The following is a 21,527-nucleotide window of genomic DNA, read 5'->3' as shown; positions in this document are numbered from 1 at the left end:
AATTACCTAGAACATTCAATCTTCAATAAACAATTTTTTTTTGTAAACAGGTTTAGGATTGCTATTAATAAATTGTTATTTATTAGATGTAAATAGGTTCTTTTTTAAAATTCCAATAGTTTCGATTTAATGCAACGAAATCGAATCGAACTGTTATTTTTTAGTTCGGTTTAGTTCAATTATTCTTAGGTGATCGATTTGGTTCGGTTCACCTTTTTAAGAGATTCAGTATTTCGGTTTTTGGTGTTCGATTCCGAATGCTCCCCCTAGTATCAACTCTTTTCTAATTACATTCTTTGAGGAGAAAAACGTAACCTGCATCAATGGTTGATCATGAATATTTTTACCTTTTTTTGCTCTGTTTTTTCTACGTTATAGACCAAAATGCAAGTCTCAGAAGATTATTCCTTAAATTGTTAAAACTACATTGTTGCTTTTGGATCATTATTGGATTCTCAATAACAAGCAGCCACATAGAGAAATTCAAATCCCCAAGGTTAGTAAAATTTGTTCTGCACCTTAGGGTTTTGCTTAGTTTACTTTTAGATCTGCTGTTCGCCTTATTAAATGGGTTCTGATTATAAGGCCAAACCACAATAGAAATCATTTTCTTACATGTGAATTTTTTATTTATATTATTGTTATTTCTTTTTGTGGTATTTCTGCTTAGGTGGTATCCAGGGCTAGCTTTAGATTCCCCCCAACTAATCCACCGCCCCTGAATAGTTCAAAGGTGCACCCCACACTCCGCCTTGTGCATTCAGGAGTTGCCTCCTGGGGCGTTGGCCATTAATTGCAACATGAATGGCCTCATTTGGCTAAGGGTAAATGATTTTTTCGTCACTGGATTATACTGTAATTAACACTTGACTTCCCGTATTTTGGAAAATAGATAAAAATGTCCTAAGTTTTGAGTCTGTCATACCCTTTTGTTATTTCTTCTATTTTCTCAACTATTGCCATTAATGAAAAATGAAAATTCCTTAATACCCTTCAAAATAAATTATTACTTCAATCCCGAGTTTTATGATTATGAACAATTTCTTCCCCAAGCTTTTACCATTTTAGCACTTTTATTGACCACTTTTTAGTACTTTGATGAACAGCTAAATTGATTAAAAATTGCCGGAGAGACAAAAGTGTATAATAAAGCCAAAACTTAAAAACTTTTTCATCTATTTTCCAAAATATAAGGATCCAAATGTTAATTATTACATAACACAATGGCAAAAAAAAGTTACTTACCTTTTAGCTGAACTATAGAAATAATAGGTAGTGTGCCATGCTACTGCCACAATACAAGCAATTGCTCTTGTTAGAAGATTTCTCTAACCAATTCATAATGGTTTACTCTAGCCATGGTCTATGGATTGGACTCTTCTTGGATTAGTCCAAGTCAATTTTGGAATGTGGATATAATCACAAATGTATTTTCTAATAGGATTACAATATAAGTGTGGGTTTGAAATATCTCCTATAAGCAAATAATCATAAATGCATTTTCGAAGATTTATTTAAGTACTTTTCTTTGCAAGTTCTTTTTCTGTAGGAAATCATGAAAATTTTCTGTACATCTTTACAGGAATATAATCATGAAAATGCACATAAAGAAATGCAAAAATATGAATATTGTATGAACAGTATATTATTCTTGTATGAACAGTATATGATGGAGAGTGTCTAGTGGCAAGTTCATAACCACAATCAAGAACTCCAATTCTAGGGCCTGAATGCCTGAGAAAACTTAACATTTGCATAAAATAAACACCCTCAACAACAAAAACCATATTGGGAAAAAAAAACCATAAACAGTAACAAGTCAAATTTGGAATTCATATAGTGGTTTCATAGCTTTACAACTTTAAAGGAGTGAACTACAATGGAATGCCTATCTACCATCTAGCATCGTTATAGTAACTGCATTTTCTGTGTAGATTTCTTTACTTGTTGATGTTGCATTCTCATTGATGGTGGAACTTCTTTCACTGAAGAAACCAGGCTGTTTAGGTTGAGGCAGCATAGCTTCCTCATTTGCCAACATGAAAATCACACACGACATTGTTGGCCTGTCTTCTGGAAAATTTTGAACACATAGTAAACCCACTTGAACACATCTCAATAGTTCCCATGTAACGTATGAATCCTTCAAGCATTCATCCATTAGCTCCAAGGCCCTGCCTTCACTCCACATCAACCATGCCTGAAACATTGGCATATGTGTCCTAGTCATTCAATATTAGAGGGAGCAGGAAGTGCAAAGTTAATACTTTTTATACTTACATGTCCTAGAAGATTATGATAACGATCTGTGTGACAAAATCCTCTGTTCTTTTTGCCACTTGCAATCTCTAACAATAACACGCCTAAGCTAAAAACGTCTGATTTTATTGAAATTGTCCCATCAATTGCATACTCAGGAGACATGTAGCCACTGCATAAAAAGAATCACAAGTTTTTCAAATGATAAGACATACATGACTAAGCTGAAAAGATCTTACAATGTTCCAACAACCCTCTTTGTTGTTGCTTCTCTGTCATCATCTCCGAAAATTCTTGCCAAGCCAAAGTCTGAAATTTTAGGGTTAAGACCTCTGTCTAATAAAATATTACTTGCTTTGAGATCTCGATGGATGATTTGAAATTTAGAATCCTGGTGGAGGTAAAGAAGTCCTCTAGCAATCCCCAAAACAATGTCATAGCGCTTTTGCCATCTCAGTAATGCACTTCTTTGATGATCTGCACGTCATTTCCATCCTTTTAAATTGTGCAACTACATTTTATCATTTAACCCTTCAGGTCAAACAAAGAATTAAGTCTGGAAGACTGAATAGCCTGGGGCATTATAAAGTTATCAAAATGACTAAATACATACCAAAGATAAAATAATCTAGGCTTTTGTTGGGCATGTACTCATAGATTAATATCCTTTCTTGTTCTTGAATACAACATCCCAAAAGCCCAATAAGATTCCTGTGTTGAAGTTTAGCAATTAAATCGACTTCATTCTTGAACTGTTCCACACCCTGTCCTGAATTCTTTGACAGCCTCTTAACTGCTACTTCTTCTTCTGTTGAAAGATTACCCTGCAAAATCTCATATGGAATAATTTTTTTTTTTTTTAATTTTCCGGTTACCAGATCTATACTGGCACCATATATCTTTCAATAACGGACAAAGATAACTTGTGTTACCTTGTAAACTGGACCAAAGCCACCCTCACCAATAATATTTTCTTGACAGAAATTGTTTGTAGCAGCAGCGATTGCAGCCAAATCATATAAAGGCAATTCTATGTTCTCTGCGCTTTCCTGGCCTGTGAAACAACATAGGAAATTGCTTTTCAAAATTTTTTATTTTTCTTGGATTGTGCTTTTAGCTAATGAATTATGAAATAATATTCCGTCTTAAAATACTTAGATGTGCTCACCTCCTCTTCTATTTGCTCTTTGCTTCCAGAATATACAATATACCACGATGCTCAGCAAAAGCAATCCCAAAATTGTTGAAGCTATGATAATAATAATCTTGCCTCTTGATTCTAGAATAATCAATATAAGTTTGTTCATTCATAAACTGATAGCATGTTCAATCATGAAATAGTCTAGTAAGTAGAAGTAGTGTTGTAAATCACAAAACACACGTACCTGTATTTGTAGCTGGCATTCGAATATAGACATCTCGTCCCCTGTACTCTTCAGCAACCAATCTGATATCAACCACATTGCCATACCACATCAAGCAGCCGCTGCCTCCCTGGCTTATATTTGAATTAGAATAAGCCATACAAGAGCAATTCTTTGAGCACTCTGCCTCACAGTCTGTTAAGTTCATGCTTTTATTCACCTGAAATTCCAGCAGATCTGGTACTTTCACCCCTACAAGTTTCATAAACCCTTTGCTCTTCTGGCAATCCAATTGTGAACTCCTCATACATCCACCAGTCCAATTGTGGGCTTCCCACTCTTTCTGTGATTTAGGAACAAAACCCTCCAAGCACTCACAAATAGGTTTCTTGCTAACACTGCAAATACCATTAGCACCGCACTGACCATAAATGTCACATGGATCGTATGGCATTGAGTATAAAGCAGCCCATCCTGAATTTTTATCATTCCATAACAAACGTTCTAGCGAACCCGAATGATCCAGTACTAATCTCATGATAACATTGTTGCTGACAGGTTCATACATATAATAGTACTCATCTTCATTAAAAACCATAGTAGTTTTGAAAATGATGTTGGACACCATAGGAATGCCACCAAAATAAATCCCATTCCAAGGTCCAGTTCTGGACCTTTTCAATGATCCTCTACGAATAACTAACTGAGGTAACCCAAGAATGTCAAGTTTGTAGTTGAAGTCTCCTGGGGATGGATCATCACTACTTCTCCATGATGTCAAGTATCGTTGTAGGCCAGTCCTCAAGTTCCATCCTAATTCCATCCCTGGTAACATTGTATCCGTAGGGTAATCAAAACTCTGCCACGTATATCTTTCAGGAATAGCACTCATGTTGTTCCTGAGAACAAGGTTACCAGTATCCAAGAGCTGTGCCGCTGGATTTTCTGTTACACGTGATATATTTGAGGACCAGATAATACTCATTGTTTGATTGAGAATAACAAGATTCCCATCCTTGCTGATCGATAAAACTCCAGAATGATCAGTAATTGGATAGTTTCGGTTCGCAACCCACACAACTGTCCTGGGTTTATCTTTGTACCATATTCCTAGGTACCTGTTCTTGGAGTTTCCAGGAGAGAAGAAACCTAGTTCAAAGAACTGGGATGAGGAAACTAATGTCTCACCATCTCTGATGGGCTGTATTGGAGTTAATGATATCAGCAGCAAATGACAACAATGTTGTGGCAGTGGGTGTAGAATAGGCTTTGAGGCGTGATGAATCACTATCTTTAAGGTATTAATTGCCCCCACTAGATTGCTGCAAGGTTATGGCAATATACCTCCAAGATACAACAAAGCCTGAAATCTGCAGACAGCAACTCCTGAAGATTTCCTTTAAGAACTCTTTATATGAACTGAATTTAGAGAGACTAGAAGAAAAGAAGAAGAAGTAGAAGTAATATATATCTGAATTGAAAAAACTCATCCATATTTATAATGAATAAAAAGTCATGACACATTTACTAGATAGACACATCTGTTTATCTCCAATAGATATAACTGTTTATGTAATAGACATATCTGTTTATTAAAAGATACCTATACAAATAGTTGTGACTATTTGTATAGAATAGACATGTCTGTTTATTAACAGATACCTATACAAACAGTTGTGACTGTTTGTATAGAATTGATATGTCTGTCTATTAACAGACACATCTATAATAAAGTAGGGTTCTCATCATTAGTAAATTTAATGGAATATTCTAAATCCTAATCAGCACATGTGCTTATGATCATAACTCTCGAGAGCCCTTTTATTAAAGGATTTGCTAGATTATTATAGGATTTAACATAACCATGGTAATAACACCATTAGAGACTAATTGTCTTACATTTTCATGTCTTAAGCTTATATATATATACTTTCAATTGTATATTTTACTATAAGCTTTAACCATCATGATTTGACTATCACAATATAAAGAAATAGATAGCACATGTTGTGGCCACAACTTAATATCCGATAACAAGTTTCTCAGCCATTCTACTTCTTTACCTACATTCGCCAAAGTTATAAATTCGAATTCTACCGTAGAATAAGTTATACAAGTTTGTTTCTGTTAGAAGAAAGAATACAAGTAATGAAGAAAAGGATTGTGTATTTGTCTGTGTCTCATTTACAGAGATATTACATCTATTTATACATGAGAATATGAACTAATTTGGACAAGAATAATAATTGCTATAATTATGCTACACAAATCTCCTATAATCTTGCGGATTCTTTGTAATTATGTTACACAAATCTCCTATAATCATGCCGATTGTCAGTAATTATGCTAACACTTCTCAAACTCAAGGTGGTAGCACAGTGCCAACTTGAGTTTGCTTAAGAGATCCCGAAAGCGGGAGGATGCGTTTTGGTGAATATATCGGTTTGGTGACAGAGGAGATAGGAATCAAACATATGGTGCCATGAGCAACATGATGACGCATAAAATGACAATCAATTTCGATGTGTTTGGTACTCATGAAATACATCATTATGAGAAATCAGATGGCACTTCTATTATCGCAATGAAGTATTGTGGCGTAAGAATGAGTGACACCCAAATCGATTAATAACCACCGTAACCAAAGTAATTCGGATGTAGCATCAAGAAGAGCACGATATTCGGATTCTGCTAGAACGCAACAACAGCTTGCTTTTGCTACGCCAAGAGATAAGAGAATTACCCAAGAAGAAACAATAACTACCAGTAGAGCGACGATCCGCCGATCACCATTTCAATCAAGATCGAGTAGCCGATAATACTAGGGAGGAGGTAGCGGAAAAGTGCAAACCATGAAAAAGAGTGCCTTTGATATAACGAAGGATCTGGCATCGCAGAAATGAGTTGAGCGAGGAGCGATATAAACCGGTGACGGATGAACAAAGATATGAAATATCAGTCGAGTAATCGTGAGATAAACAAGACTCGGCAAGTCGTCGATATAAAGTAGGATCATCAAGAGGAGTGCCATCAAGAGGTGTAAGTTTGCAATTGAGCTCCAATGGGGTTGATCTCGCTTTGCTATCGCTGATGCTCGCCGAGAAAGTAAGTCGGATGCATACTTGGCTTGAGATAGATAATAGCCATCGAATTTTGAGAAACTTCAAGGCCCAAAAATAGTGAGAGAACCTGTGTCTTTCATTTCAAAATGTTGATTGAGATAATGTTGTAACTCTAAAATACCGGATGAATCATCTCTGTTATTATCATATCATCAACATAAAGCAAATAGAAGAACAATACCACCGCTTCGACGAGTGAATAATGCGTAATCATGTGGACTAGAGAGAAAACCAAGTTGAGCAAGAGTGGAACTAAATTTGGCAAACCAGGCCTCGAGCTTGTTTTAATCCATATAAGGCTCGCCGAAGTTTGCAAACCTTATGAGGAGAATGATAACCAGGAGGAGGATGCATATAAACCTCTTCTGTTAAATCACCATGAAGAAAAGCATTTTTAACATCCATCTGGAAAAGTTTCCATTTACGATCTGCAAAGAATAGCTAAGAGATCGCGAATAGATGTTAATCGGGCCATGGAGCAAAAGTTTCCTCATAGTCGAAACCATACTCTTGAGTGTACCTTTGGCTACTAAGCGAGCTTTGTAGCGTTCAATAGTTCCATCGAGCGGGTCTTGATTTTGTAAATCCATTTGCAACCAATAGGAGTCTTGTTTGGTGGAAGATCAACTAAATCCCAAGTATGAGTTTTCTCTAAAGCCCAAGTTCATCTACCATAGCTTCACGCCAAAGAGGGTCGATGATTTGCCTCACGATAAGAATAAGGCTCATGAAGGGTTGCAATAGTAGAGTAACAATGAAAATCAGAAAGATAATGAGGAGTTTCTCTTACACGGGTAGAACGACGAAGAGTAGTGCTAGGAGGAGATGCAGGCGCAGGTACTGGATCAACAACTGGTGCTGATTCAACAGGGGCAGGTGTAGTTGGGCTAATATTGAGCACATCACAATAACCGGATCAGACTTGGAAACACTCTTTGGAGGAGTCATGAAAATAGAGAGTCGATTGACAGAGTGATGAAATTTGGAAAGAGAAGAGAACATAGTATTTTCCCAAAAGGTAACATGACGAGAGATGCGTAACTTATTAGAAACAGATCCCAACAACGATACCCTTTGTGTTCAATGCCATAACCAAGAAAACTACATAGACGAGCACTTGGTTATTATTTGGTATGTTCATGAGGTTGTAAAAGAACAAAAGAAACACATCCAAAAGGTTTAAGGATGGAATAGTCAGGAGGTTGTCCAAACAACTTTTCAAAAGGAGATAAATTATGAAGAACCAAGGTAGGAAGACGATTAATAACATAAACATGAAAAGTCGCTTCTCCCCAAAATTTTTCTCGACATGAGGCGTAAAGAAGAAGAGTACGTCTGAGAATCAAGAATATGGCGATGCTTGCGTTATGCTCGCCCCATTCTGTTGAGAGGTGTGAGGACAAGAACGCGTTGAACAATGGTGCCTTGTTGACTAAGAAATCAAGCAAAGAAGAATCCCGATATTCCATGGCATTGTCTGCTCGAGAATTTTAATGTCACAAGAGAATCGAGTTTTAATCATTTTTGCAAATGTGATGTAAATTTGTGATAACTCGGATCGATGTTTCAAAAATATATCCAAGTAAACCGAGAATAATCATCAATAAATATTACAAAATAACGAAAACCATTTATTGAAGAAATAGGAGAAGGACCCCAAATGTCGAATGAATTAAACCAAAAGGAGTGTCTCAAGTAGTATTATTATGGGAAAAGATAATGCAGTTGTTTTGCAAGTCGACAATTTAAACAATTAAATGACTCAAACTTAGTAGATCCTAATAATCCACGAGAAATTAAAGGTTGAATTTCTTGGTAGAAGCATGACCAAGACGAAGATGCCATTGGTGAATGGAGGAATTAGGGATTGTAGCTGCAGACACAAATCTCCGAGGAAGATGTAAAGATGTAAGCTCAAATAATCGACCCACTCGCGACCCTCCCCAAGAATCATCCGCTTTGTGGATCCTGCACTGGACACCATGGTGAGAAAAATAACATTTAGTCCTTTTTCACACAACCGACCAACAGAAATAAGATTGAGTGCCAAATTAGGGATATAATAGGTGTCGTGAGATGAAGATTTGAGGTAGACACATGACCAAAGATGTGTGATGTTCATTTTAGTACCATTTGCGTATGGATTGGTGGTAAGGAAGATACAGGTTTTGAGTAAGACAAGAATTTAAGATTAGTGGTCATATGATTACAACATGCAGAGTCAAAAGCCAATAAGAATTACCCGAGTGGCGGACATGGCGGCAGGAGAATTAGAAGAGATAACTGTTTGAATAGTGCCTCAAGATCACTCATGGTGATGGCGGTAGAGCCCTCAGAGCAACAACAAAGAAGGAGAGGAAGATCCAGGCTTTGAGACATTCTTGAATTTAGAATGCCCTCCTTTGATCTTGGAGGGCGTGTGGGACAATGTTCAAGAATATGACCGTAACCATGACAATATCCGCATTTTATGGTAGGACAATATGCAAAAGCATGACCAATTTGATTACAATTCTTACAGAGTTGATTGCCGATTACGATGTGAGGATCGAGTAGTTGCAAGAGCGACTTCAAATTGAGGAGTTTTATCCAAACCGAGACGAGTCTCTTCAAAAATAATCTCTTGAATAGCGCTTTCCAATGATGGGAGTGGATTTCGATGTAGCAGGGGGCCTTTCGAGCGGCCTCATATTCGATCGAATACACATTAGAAATTGAAAGAGATGAAGATGATCTTCACCGATTTTGGCAGATATTTGATTCCAAATAGGTTGGACACAGGCAAGAAAATCATTCATGATTGACTCGCTTCTTGTTTCAGATTATGAAGAGTAGTCCACAATCGATAATAGTGGGCAAGTCCGGTGATGCTGATATCGATTAGCCAAAAAATCCCAGATTTCTTTTGCAGAGTCATAATTAGCAAACTGGATGTGGATGGACGAGACAGAGGTATTGCGAAACCAGGTGATGATCTGATGATTTTTACTATCCCAATCCTCAAGACGGTCAGCAAATTTTGCATCAGTTTCATCGTTCTCTCTTGTCGGCGTAGTGATATCTCCGGTAACAATACGCCAAAGCTTGCGACCTATCAAAAAACTTTTCATTCCTTGAACCCAAAGATTATAGTTGGAACCAGTCAGAACTGTTGCAATAGGTTTTGAAATATCAGATTTCTCCATTGATAACAAGATGAGGAGAAAAAAAAATGGTATAATAATAGGTATGAAAGAATGAACCAGAACAGGTTGTAGAGAGAGCAGAGAGACCCCAAAAAACTAGAAATAAAAGTTTTATGGCTCTGATACCATGTTAGAAGAAAGAATACAAGTAATGAAGAAAAGGATTGTGTATTTGTCTGTGTCTCATTTACAGAGATATTACATCTATTTATACATGAGAATATGAACTAATTTGGACAAGAATAATAATTGCTATAATTATGCTACACAAATCTCCTATAATCATGTCGATTCTTTGTAATTATGTTACAGAAATCTCCTATAATCATGCTGATTGCTGTAATTATGCTAACAGTTTCTTTGATGCCCAAGAAACAAAACCTCCACCTAAAGTGGACACCCAACCAAAAATTGACTTATTATCCTTAGTAATACATATCCAATTGGTATTTATAACACTTTAGGATTTCCAACCATATTTGTTTCACTAGTCAACCATATAATCACATGTTTATAACATGAACTGCATAAATAATTCATACCTAGATTTGTACCTTATTTGCAGAAATAAATTGCTCCATAACTTGTTTAAAATGAGAGTATCCAACAATAAAGAACCAAGCTAAACTTGCACACACACAAATGCATACTCATTTGTTCTTTTGTCACTTCTTACAAATGACTTGTAAGGCTCTTATTTTTACTACTCAAAATGTACCAACCTTTTGGCCAATTAGTTCATCTCTTCATGCATGTAACTATTTAGAAGAATTGCATCTTTTCATTTAGTTACATCTTTTGGCCAAGGGACATAACTCTTTGCATAGATACAATTCTTTATATGGTTTTTATACAATTGAAAACTTATCACAGAATAATCTATAGTTTATAATTCCTTTTTTAAATATCCAAAAACCCTTGAAATTTCTTTTCAATATTCCACACTAGGATTATTAGTATATCTTGACAATTTATACATTGCAAAAGCAATATCAGGAGTAGTGCAATGCATAACATACATTAAGCTACCAATAGCACTAGCACACTTAATTTGAATAATTATTCTACCAAAATTTCCAGTCAATTTGTAATAAATATCATATGGAGTATTTACTTCCCTCAATATAATGAAATTGAAAAAGAGTAAAACCCCCACTATGTTATAGCTGGGTAGTTTTAGGCAGATACCTCAAGGATAATAACCAAAATATAAATCTAGACAGCAATTTTAAAATTCTCCCAAGAATAAATTAAAGAATAATAATGTTGATTGTCGGTAAAAATGAAGAGAAGAGACAAAAAAGAAAAGTTAATAGATTCTTGTTCCAAACTACTATTTATAAAGCATTTGCATCTCTTCAAACATATACAATAGTTCACTTTGTATCTATTAGAATAATTGCATCTGTTCACTTACACTTTTTAGAATAAATACAATCGTTTGCTTTGTATCTCTTAGAACAATTACATCTGTTCACTTATACCTTTTACAACAGATACAACCGTTCACTTTGTATCTCTTAGAACAATTACATCTGTTCACTTATGCCTTTTATAACATATACAACCGTTCATTTATACCTCTTAGAACAGATACAACCATTCATTTATACCTCTTAGAACAGATACAACCATTCACTTTGTATCTCTTAGCATAATTATATTTATTCACTTATACCTCTTAGAACATATACAACTGTTCACTTATACCTCTTAGAACAGATACAACTGTTCACTTATACATCTTAGAATAGATACAACCGTTCATTTATATCTCTTAGAACAGATACAACCATTCATTTATATCTCTTAGCATAATTATATTTATTCACTTATACCTCTTAGAACATATACAACTGTTCACTTATACCTCTTAGAACAGATACAACTGTTCACTTATACATCTTAGAATAGATATAACTATTCACTTAGACCTCTTAGAACAGATACACCTATTCACTTTGTATCTTTTAGAACAATTATATTTGTTCATTTACACCTTTTAAAACAGATATAGCTATCGGTAATGAATAGTTCATTTTGATGCCTTTTAATGAACATACATAACTCTTTCAAAATGAGACAAATTTTATTATCACTAATATTTTTAACAATATCCCCACCTAGTTAGTGATAGACACAATTAATATGAATTAGGATTTATGCATATAAAAGTGTTTTTCGACTTATGCACATAAATCTTATTACCTTCTTTATCACATTCACCATGAGCTTTAGCATCATAATATAACCTTATATTTCTTCAGACATATTATCAAGTATTTAGAATTCAAAATATTTCATAATGAGAAATTTATCCATACCTTTTTTTTTCTGTATTATATTCGAATTCTAACGAATTCCAAATTTCTTTTGGAGACTTGACAGAGGTAAACAAATCTTATAGCCTATCTGATGAGTTGTTGAGAATATGACCTCTGCATGGCAATTCATCTTCTTTTCCTGATCTGCTTTTACCTTCTCAGTGAACATAATTTGTTCCTTAAAATGATCAAATTTCAAGAACTCTTGATTCATCACGGAAACAGCCTTAGACTCTATTGCGGTTAATACCTTAAAATTGTTGTGGCAGTGGGTGTAGAATAGGCTTTGAGGCGTGATGAATCACTATCTTTAAGGTATTAATTGCCCCCACTAGATTGCTGCAAGGTTATGGCAATATACCTCCAGGATACAACAAAGCCCAAATCTGTGCAGACAAAGAACTCCTGAAGATTTCCTTTAAGAACTCTTTATATGAACTGAATTTAGAGAGACTAGAAGAAAAGAAGAAGAAGTAGAAGTAATATATATCTGAATTGAAAAAACTCATCCATATTTATAATGAATAAAAAGTCATGACACATTTACTAGATAGACACATCTGTTTATCTCCAATAGATATAACTGTTTATGTAATAGACATATCTGTTTATTAAAAGATACCTATACAAATAGTTGTGACTATTTGTATAGAATAGACATGTCTGTTTATTAACAGATACCTATACAAACAGTTGTGACTGTTTGTATAGAATTGATATGTCTGTCATTAATGCACATCTATTTGTTAAGTGCCATAATAGAATAATATATATTGAATTATATATATATATAATTCTATACATATTTCACTCTTGCCATTCCTTCACTTTCTTATATTTTAACAATATAGAAATTCTTTCTCTCTATACTATCTAACATACAAGCTATTTATAACAAACAACCTTAAAGATATGGATGAAATAAAGAAAAAGCAAAAGAGGGTACTGAAGAAAGAAAGGAACTCCATTGACAAAACTTTAAGAAGATTGAATTACATGTAGAAAGTTCAAGAAAGTTTTATAATGATCCCTCAGAAATTTTTTGTCGCTCTTTGCTCTATTTGAATAGAGTGGCATGGAGTGAGACCAAAATGATTATCTTGTGAAGGTAGGAGGAAACAGAAGAGAAGGAAAAACAATAACTTGTTCACTGGTAACCTCTTAACTCTAAGCAATGAAATTTGATTTCATGTAATTGATAATTTTCCACCAGACCGAGACACTAGCTCTAATTTGAATTATGCCTTCTGCACTGGTTTCTAGTTTTCACTTATCTTTTATACAATTATATGTCAAGCTATTATCAGGAAATAACATACGCCAATGTCACCTCAATGTAATAAATTACAAGGTTTACTACTTGCTAGTTGCAAGACCAAGACCATGAGAGCAGTGTTGATTACTTGTCTGGTAGCATCAGAACCATCACAATCTCTTAAAATTGTGTTCCTTTGGAGGCTTGGATATGCCAAGTTTTGATGTTTCTAGCATTAGTTGGTAGTTATCCTAACAAGAAATATATCTAACAAGCTTGTAGAAAGTCGCTTAACTGTCATTAATTTCTGCCTTGTGCTTTGGTTTAAATAGACCAACATGGTTTCTTTGATTTCTGTAATTCAAGGGATAGACTTAGAGGGCAATGGGGCAAGTATTCCAGTTGCCTGTGTTGATGTGGATTATGCTTTGTCTCATCTGCTTGACTAAAAAACAGCTATTGTTAAAATGATTTCACTGGACTTTTACAATTCCGCGTATGTCCAATCTTCTATCAATTAAGAGGGAAGGAATACCTTTCTCTCCTAGACTATGGTGTGCTGGGTGGCCCCATATATGTTGATTATTGAGGGCGACTTTGCTTGATTGACTTCAAATTCTGCGTGGAGGTCATTGAACCCTTGTTTAAGTTATTTTCGCCAAAAATATTTTTTATATTTTTCTGGCGTTTTGAGCAATTAAAAAAATAAATTAATAAAAAATATTTTTTAATTAAAAAAAATATTTTTAAGGAAAATATTCCCTCTCTTAATTTTTATTCTTTTCTGGTGCACTCGCTTTATATCTCTAACATGTGAGGAAGGATGCGGTGGGAAGGAAGCAGAAGTAGTCATAAGAGTTTAGAAGATCGTTCTTATTTATTTAAGTAATTTTCTAAAAGAGGAAATATTTTTCTTTTATTAAAATATAAAAATATTTATGTATATATAAGATAAATATATATTATTAATTTAATATTATAATTAAATAATAAAAATATTTTTATAGAAAATATTTTTAAAAAAAAATTCACTAAAGATATTTTTTATATATAAATTATTTTCACGACGACATAGTACAATTAATTAAAGTTAAATAAGATGTCTATTTTCCTGATTGGTTCTTTCTCAATACTATTCATCTAAATAAAACATTAATTCTAGGTGCTTAAGAAAAAGCCTTAATTCTAGGTCTTAGATTTTTTTGCCTTTTTTAATTTTTTAGATCAAAGATATTTAATATTATGAATTTTTATTATCTATAATATCATAACAATTATAAAATAAATATAAAAAATTATGTAATTTTATAGTTTTTATATTTTATTAATAAATAATAAAAATAAAAAATAATTATATACTTCATAATTTGAATTAAATATATTATAATTCAAATTATTTTTCTCTTTTTAATTTTTATTTTTGTTTTAATTACATTAAAATATTTAATTATTATTATTATTATTATTATTATTATTATTATTATTGAATATTTTTGAAACATCTTATAGGAAAGTGTAATTCATTGTTTTACCTATAGTATTGTGATCATTTTACTTATATTTTCACTTTTTTGTAATTAATTAAAATTTCAGAATTAAAAAAATGCAAGCCCTATTTAAACTTTTATTTAGTTGTTTATTTTATTAATAAAATTTTAAAATTTTTATTTATTTATTTTAATTTTATACCACCTAAGTTTTCATGTGAATTTCAACATTTTTTTTGTTATTTTATTTTTCTATTATTATCTTTTTAATTATTTTTTAATCATTTAAATATTTAGTGAAATTTGTATTAATTAATATTGTTTTTTTTTAATTTGATTTAAGATCATTTTATTTTATGATAAAATGAATTTTACTTTAATATAAATTATTTTATAAACTAAATTATAAAAATTAGTCTTTTCTTTTAAAAAAATTAAATAATTTACCTTTTTAACCAATATTATCAAAGAAGCTAGACTCTACAATCAAATATTTCTTATTATCAAATAATTTTTTATCTAATATATTATAATAATAATAAATAATAAATATTATATTATTAATATTAATTGATCTTAAAGTAAATAATATACACATAACTAATATGAAATATAGTAAATAAATTAAAATTTTATTTCAATTGAATACACTAAATAATTTTAATAATTATTAATAAATAATAATTTTATTTATATGATAATAATTTATTTATTACATAATAAAATTTAATAGATTTTTCATTATAAATACTTTTTATATATTAATTATGTTAATATATTAAATAAAAAATAATAATAATAATAAAAACCGCAACATCGTGCGGATGGGTTATAGAGCTTGCATATTACTAAAAGAGGTGTGCCTTACTGTTCTTAGAACAGTAAGAAGTCCTTTTTACCCATGCCCTCTTTCGTCTAAATTACCTTATTTGTCCTTTTACTTAACTTGCATCACTGTCAAGATGGAAAATAAAAAATATAATGGCCTGATCCGCAAAAGCTCCCATAGTTCCCATTATTTCTGCTAAAAGTCATTCTTCATTGCCACCGTAACTTAAAAATTGGACCCTGGAGGTTTTATTAAGTGTTTCAGGAATATATACTTCTTCTGTTATAATGAAATTGAATGTATATTTTATAATTTGTGGAATAATTAATTTTTTATAAATATATAATAAACTTAAAATTAATGCACCAAAAATATCTTATATTTTTTCTAGACCAAACTGTATAACAAGCCCAAGTGTGTGTGCGTGTGTGTGTGTGTGTGTGTATATATATATATATATATATATATATATATATATATATATATATATATATATATATTCTCATTTTAATTTTTTTAAATTATTTAATTATTGTTATTTTTTATTAAAATAATTTTATTTAAATTTCACTGTTGAATAATCAGTGTTGTTATCATTTTATTTTATAACATTTTCTTATTTTTGATGTTTTTATTTGTAATTATTTTTGTTTTTATTATTAAGAATAAAGATTTTTTTTTTGTTTTTACATGATATATTTTAGAATCTCTTGACATACTACTCTTTTTTTTTAATTACTTGATTTTTCTAAACTAAACAGAATGCTTAGTCAGTTTTAAATTTTTGTTTATATATTTTATTAATTAAATTTTTAAATTTTTATTTATTTATTTTAATTTTTAAAATGTTCAAGTGCTCATATATATAAACTCAAATATTTTTTTAGTACTTTGATTTTTGTTTGTTATTGTCATTTTAATTATTTTGAATTATTTAACTATTTAATTATTATCATCTTTCTTAAATCAATTTTAAGAATACTTTATTTTTTGATGAAACGAATCTAATTTATGCACTAATATTATTTTAATTAAATAAATTATTATTATTTTTATTATTACCTAAAAAATATTAAACAAATATTCATCAATTTTTTTAATATCTATTTAGAATGTTAGCCTATTAAAGGTGTAAATTTCGTTTATGAGTAATTAAAATTAAATTTGGTTTGCATTCAATTCTAATGTTATGATATTTTTTATTTATTTTTCAATAATTAAAAATATTTTTAAACAATATACATATACATTATTTTTATATATTAAACCTATTAATTTACTTTTTTTTAATCATTAATATTATTATTATACTCTTTTATAACTAGACCCATAATTAAGTATTTGTTATTATCAAATTATATTTATTTAATATATTATAATAGGTAAATATAACTAATATCACTAATATGTAATATAATGAATGATTAAAATTTTATTTAAATTGAATTAATTAAATGATTTTAATAATTATTAATAAATAATAATTTTATTAATGAGAAGTAAGAATAATATTTTATGTTATTATGAAAAATAATTCATATATTTTTAATATAAATATTTATTTATTAATTATATTAATATCAAATATAAGAAAAATGACACGCAGCACGGCGCGGATCATCAGAGCTTGTGGAGAACTAAAACAATTTTATTCTTGGGGACTATACTATTAGTAATACTGAATATTAATTATTCATTAATTTTATTTTAAGAAAGGAGGGATAAACTAGTTAATATTATTATAATCAAGAAGTAAAAAAGCAATTTACCTTAATTATTTCAATAAATTTTAAGAAAAACAATTTATTTATAACCCTAAATTATCTGATGTTCTCTCTCGAGTTATACCAAACCTATTAATTAAAATCCACTACCTATATCCCAATAGCAACCGTAAACTTCAATTAATTCATTAGGTTTTATGATTATTCGCTAAAAATTCTCATATGTTAAGTTCTCTACTCTATTCTAATTATTATTCCTATGTAGTTTATTGTCTTTTTTTTATTCACTAAACTTCTCTCCCGATGTGGATTAATAAACAAAATCAATTGAATAATAAATATTCAAAGGCATTAAAATCAACAATAAACTATTGCATTGATAACGATAATCAAGCTAAATAAATCAAATTAAATTAAACCTCAAGCTACATCAAAATTCCCTAGATAAAAATTTGGTTCAACGTCATCAAAGAAACGAGACCCAATTCCAATAAATGCTCTCCTAAATTTATCATTCTAAAATAATAAAATCTTATAATTGGCAAAATTATTCAAATCTGGTAAAGCTTCCTCCAGATTGAGTCTTCAATCAGCGGCTTGGTCTTCTATTATCGGCTAAAGACTCCACTCCTAATGAAAATTGGGCTATTTATAGTGTTAGAGTTGGCTGGGTAAAGGAGTGTGCACGTCTTGGCTGTGCGCTGTCCTGGAGGCTGGATCCCACGGCTCAGCTGTGACATTTGTGCATGGTCCTTGTAGATCACACCCAATGCCAGTTGCTGTTTCTTTTAATTTCTTTTATTTGTTTCATGCCTCAGGGCATTGTACAGCCACATGTTGCTCCATCATCATGCTCCTAAATGTAATTTGCTCCATACAACATATTGCTTGATGTTCCCCCAAAAATTCGTACCTTCCTCTGGAGAGCTTGCAAACTCTTTAGCTACAAAAAGCAAATTTGTAACACCTTCACTTTAACTAGTCCGTACGTTCTACTGTTCCAGTGACCAATGTCTGACCGAACAGCTAGAATGTCTGGAACTATATGTAAAATAAAGTGAAGAGTCATAAATAACCCAAATAATAATAAGAAAAAATTTAGAAAAATTTAAGCAATGAAATACAACAAAGTTAAATGAGCCGGTGCCCCGGCGATGGGTGACCTTGACGGGAAATTGCTGTCTTCACAGCTAAAAGCCCTAAACTTGAGGGAAATCCCGTTAAATAATTTTTGAGACTCCAAAGAAGAGTCATTGAGGTTTCGATAGTATTAGAATACCAAGAAAATGCTTAGAAAAATTTTTAGATCGGTACAGACAGTTTTGGCTCCTTAAGCCAAACGAAGGGCATTTTGGTCATTTCGCCTTCAGAGACGATTTTTTATCAACTTGTCCATTTATGTAAGTGAATTATATGACATAAAATATGAATAAAATAATGCTAAAAATTTAATTGAAAATAAGTAGGAAAGAAAAGAAAAGAAAATGAATTAAAATGAGAATTATGACATAATATGATATCATTTAAAAAGTTCCACCAATCACAACTCAACAAGCCAATTAAAAGAGATAAAATGGGAAAAAAATGAAAAGAAATCAGCTCTTTGTCTTCAACCAGCCGAACCAAGAGAAGAGAGAAAGAGAAAGAGAAAGAGAAAGAAGAGAAAAACCTCCATTGATGCTTGGTAACAAGCTTGAGTTCATCCACCAAACCACCTCAAAACCATAGCTTCCCTTCACAAAAACTTCTCCTCACACCTAGAGCAAGACTTGGACAACAAAAAGGAAGAGAAAAAGTTGAGTTTTCAAGCCTTGGGAATTGGCTAAGTCAAGATTAGTGCTACTTCTTCCATAAATCCATGAGTTTACCTTGTGTAGATTATGAAATGAGTGTTAGTTTTGGAAGAAAGAAAACAAATTATGTAGGTATGAAAAACCCTCAATTTTGGCAGCCTAGGGTACTTTAGAGTTTCAATGATTCAAGTGAATTATAGTTGTGAATTGATGCAATTGAACATGAAATTCATAATTAGAACTTTTGATAGCATGATGTTTGAGTAAATTGGAATTTTGGAGTTAAGGTTTGGAGTAAACTTAGGGTTTTGCTCATGTGTTGGTGAATGGAAGTCCTAATAGTCAATTAGTGACCATTTGGCTGTGTTTGATGAGGAATTGAAGTGAATTGTGGCTTTGGATTTGAGGTTGGGTATGCTATCTCATAGGACCTGCAGGGCTGGATGTGAGTCCAGCAACTTTGGGCAACTGTATCTTGAGAGGTGTAGGTTCAATTGGTGCAAGGCAAATTGGACATGAAACTAGACACATAATGGCACAACTTTGATGAAAAAAACTTGCCTAGAAAATAAACTTAGGATGACCTAAAAATTGGCCAAATATGGGCAACCAATTCTGGACTTGGTAAAAGTGACCAAATGAACATGAACATTGTTCATTTGGCCATAACTCAGTGTAGAAATATCCAAATGATCTGAATTTTATATCAATGGAAAGATTAGACAATTTAGAACAACTTTCATGAAAAATACAAACTCAAATTCTGAACCTAACTAATTCAAATTGCTAGTCAAAGTTAAGATACCAAATCTGACAGAACTAAATTTACCCAAAAAATCTGGCTAAGGATCATTCCGGCTAGTTATGGTAAATTGACCATAACTTGAGCTACAAAATTCCAAATAGAGTGATTCAAAAAGGAAATTAAAGAAGACACATTAAGGACCAATTTTGATGAAGAGAATTTTATCAAATTTCCACTGTAACAATGACCAATTGAACAGTAAACTTATTGAAAATTTTGAATAACATAAATTTCCACTGTAACAATGACCAATTGAACAGTAAACTTATTGAAAATTTTGAATAACATAAAATAAGTTTTGAAATGGTATTGGAAATCAATGCCAACAAAAATAAAATACAAAATGTGGTATCTTGGTGAATTTAGGCTCAACAAATTTATTATAAATCAAAAGGTCAACCTTTGAATGGAAATGGTCAAATGAATAGTAACCATTGAAGTAGAAAATCAAACTATAAGAACCATTGTAGTTATTAATATTGGATGTGGTAGGTAAATTGCGAATGGTGAATTTGAGTGACACTAGGATTTAAGGAAAATTTAGCTAAATTTGAAATCCATGAAATATTCATGGATTACTTGGAATATGAATAATAATTCACTTAAATCATGAGGAATAGATAGTTAAGGCTTATATGCCCATTACAAATAGAATTCATGATACATTAGTAATACAATTGGAAATATGAAATTGTAATTAGCATAAGTGAATTGTCAAATGTATAAATGAGATGAAGTCAACATGAGGAATTATGTCTCATTGTAATTAGAACAATAATAATATCCTACCCAATAAGTGGTACATGAGAGCAATTAAGGTGACTTATGAATACTTGTTCTCATCATGAGGAAAAAGAGAAATTAAAATTAATATATAAATAAGTTTGTATCTCAACTACATTGCTAGGGAAAATTTAATTTTCAGTTATGGACCTCATAATATATTTATAATACAACTGAGAATATAAAATATGAATTATATATATGTGTACTGTTAAATGTGAAAATAAGGAGAAATTATCACTAGGACTTATACCTCTTTTGTAACTAGAAATTAATACCTTACATAACTAATAGCATATGAGAAACAAAAAGAATATTTTGAGTACAATGGTACATGAAAACCATTGTTGTGAATTGTGATCAACACAAATGATATAAATGAATGTATAAATTATGATAAATGCATAATTTATGTAAAATTATATTCTAAAAATTTATATTTCTGTTACGAATAGAATTTAAATATTATAAATTATAATTGAAATTTATCGTGAAATATAATAAAACAAAACATATTAACACTTAATGGTACTTATGTGCTCATGTATTGCCTAGACACGTGTGTAAGATTGGATAGATTGGCATGCCAATAGGGTA

General features: G+C 31.4%; 1 protein-coding gene across 1 annotated transcript; it reads right to left on the bottom strand.

Annotated features, from left to right (window-relative positions):
• Positions 1–1,794: 1,794 nt before the first annotated feature.
• Positions 1,795–6,959, bottom strand: LOC110641366 (G-type lectin S-receptor-like serine/threonine-protein kinase At4g27290). Its single transcript, XM_058141585.1, has 8 exons — positions 6,867–6,959; positions 3,645–4,890; positions 3,428–3,538; positions 3,192–3,313; positions 2,873–3,083; positions 2,499–2,736; positions 2,281–2,431; positions 1,795–2,200 (listed from the first exon to the last, which is right to left on the bottom strand). The coding sequence occupies exons 1-8, from the start codon at positions 6,957–6,959 to the stop codon at positions 1,889–1,891; spliced, it is 2,484 nt and encodes an 827-aa protein (XP_057997568.1). The 3' UTR covers positions 1,795–1,888.
• Between the last annotated feature and the right edge of the window lie 14,568 nt (positions 6,960–21,527).

The sequence above is a fragment of the Hevea brasiliensis genome, unplaced genomic scaffold (assembly GCF_030052815.1).
Source record: "Hevea brasiliensis isolate MT/VB/25A 57/8 unplaced genomic scaffold, ASM3005281v1 Scaf157, whole genome shotgun sequence".
NCBI lineage: Eukaryota > Viridiplantae > Streptophyta > Magnoliopsida > Malpighiales > Euphorbiaceae > Hevea > Hevea brasiliensis.
The sequence above is the reverse complement of the archived record's forward strand: the minus strand, read 5'-3'. Positions and strand labels throughout refer to the sequence as shown.

What these genes read in the sequence shown, in the direction of transcription:
- LOC110641366 (XM_058141585.1), bottom strand. Translation starts at nt 6,959, where the DNA reads ATGATTACGCATTATTCACTCGTCGAAGCGGTGGTATTGTTCTTCTAT. An exon ending in CCTAGATTATTTTATCTTTG is followed by an intron (nt 2,737 to 2,872) that starts GTATGTATTTAG and finishes AATGACGTGCAG; the next exon opens with ATCATCAAAGAAGTGCATTA. An exon ending in ATCATAATCTTCTAGGACAT is followed by an intron (nt 2,201 to 2,280) that starts GTAAGTATAAAA and finishes CCAATGTTTCAG; the next exon opens with GCATGGTTGATGTGGAGTGA.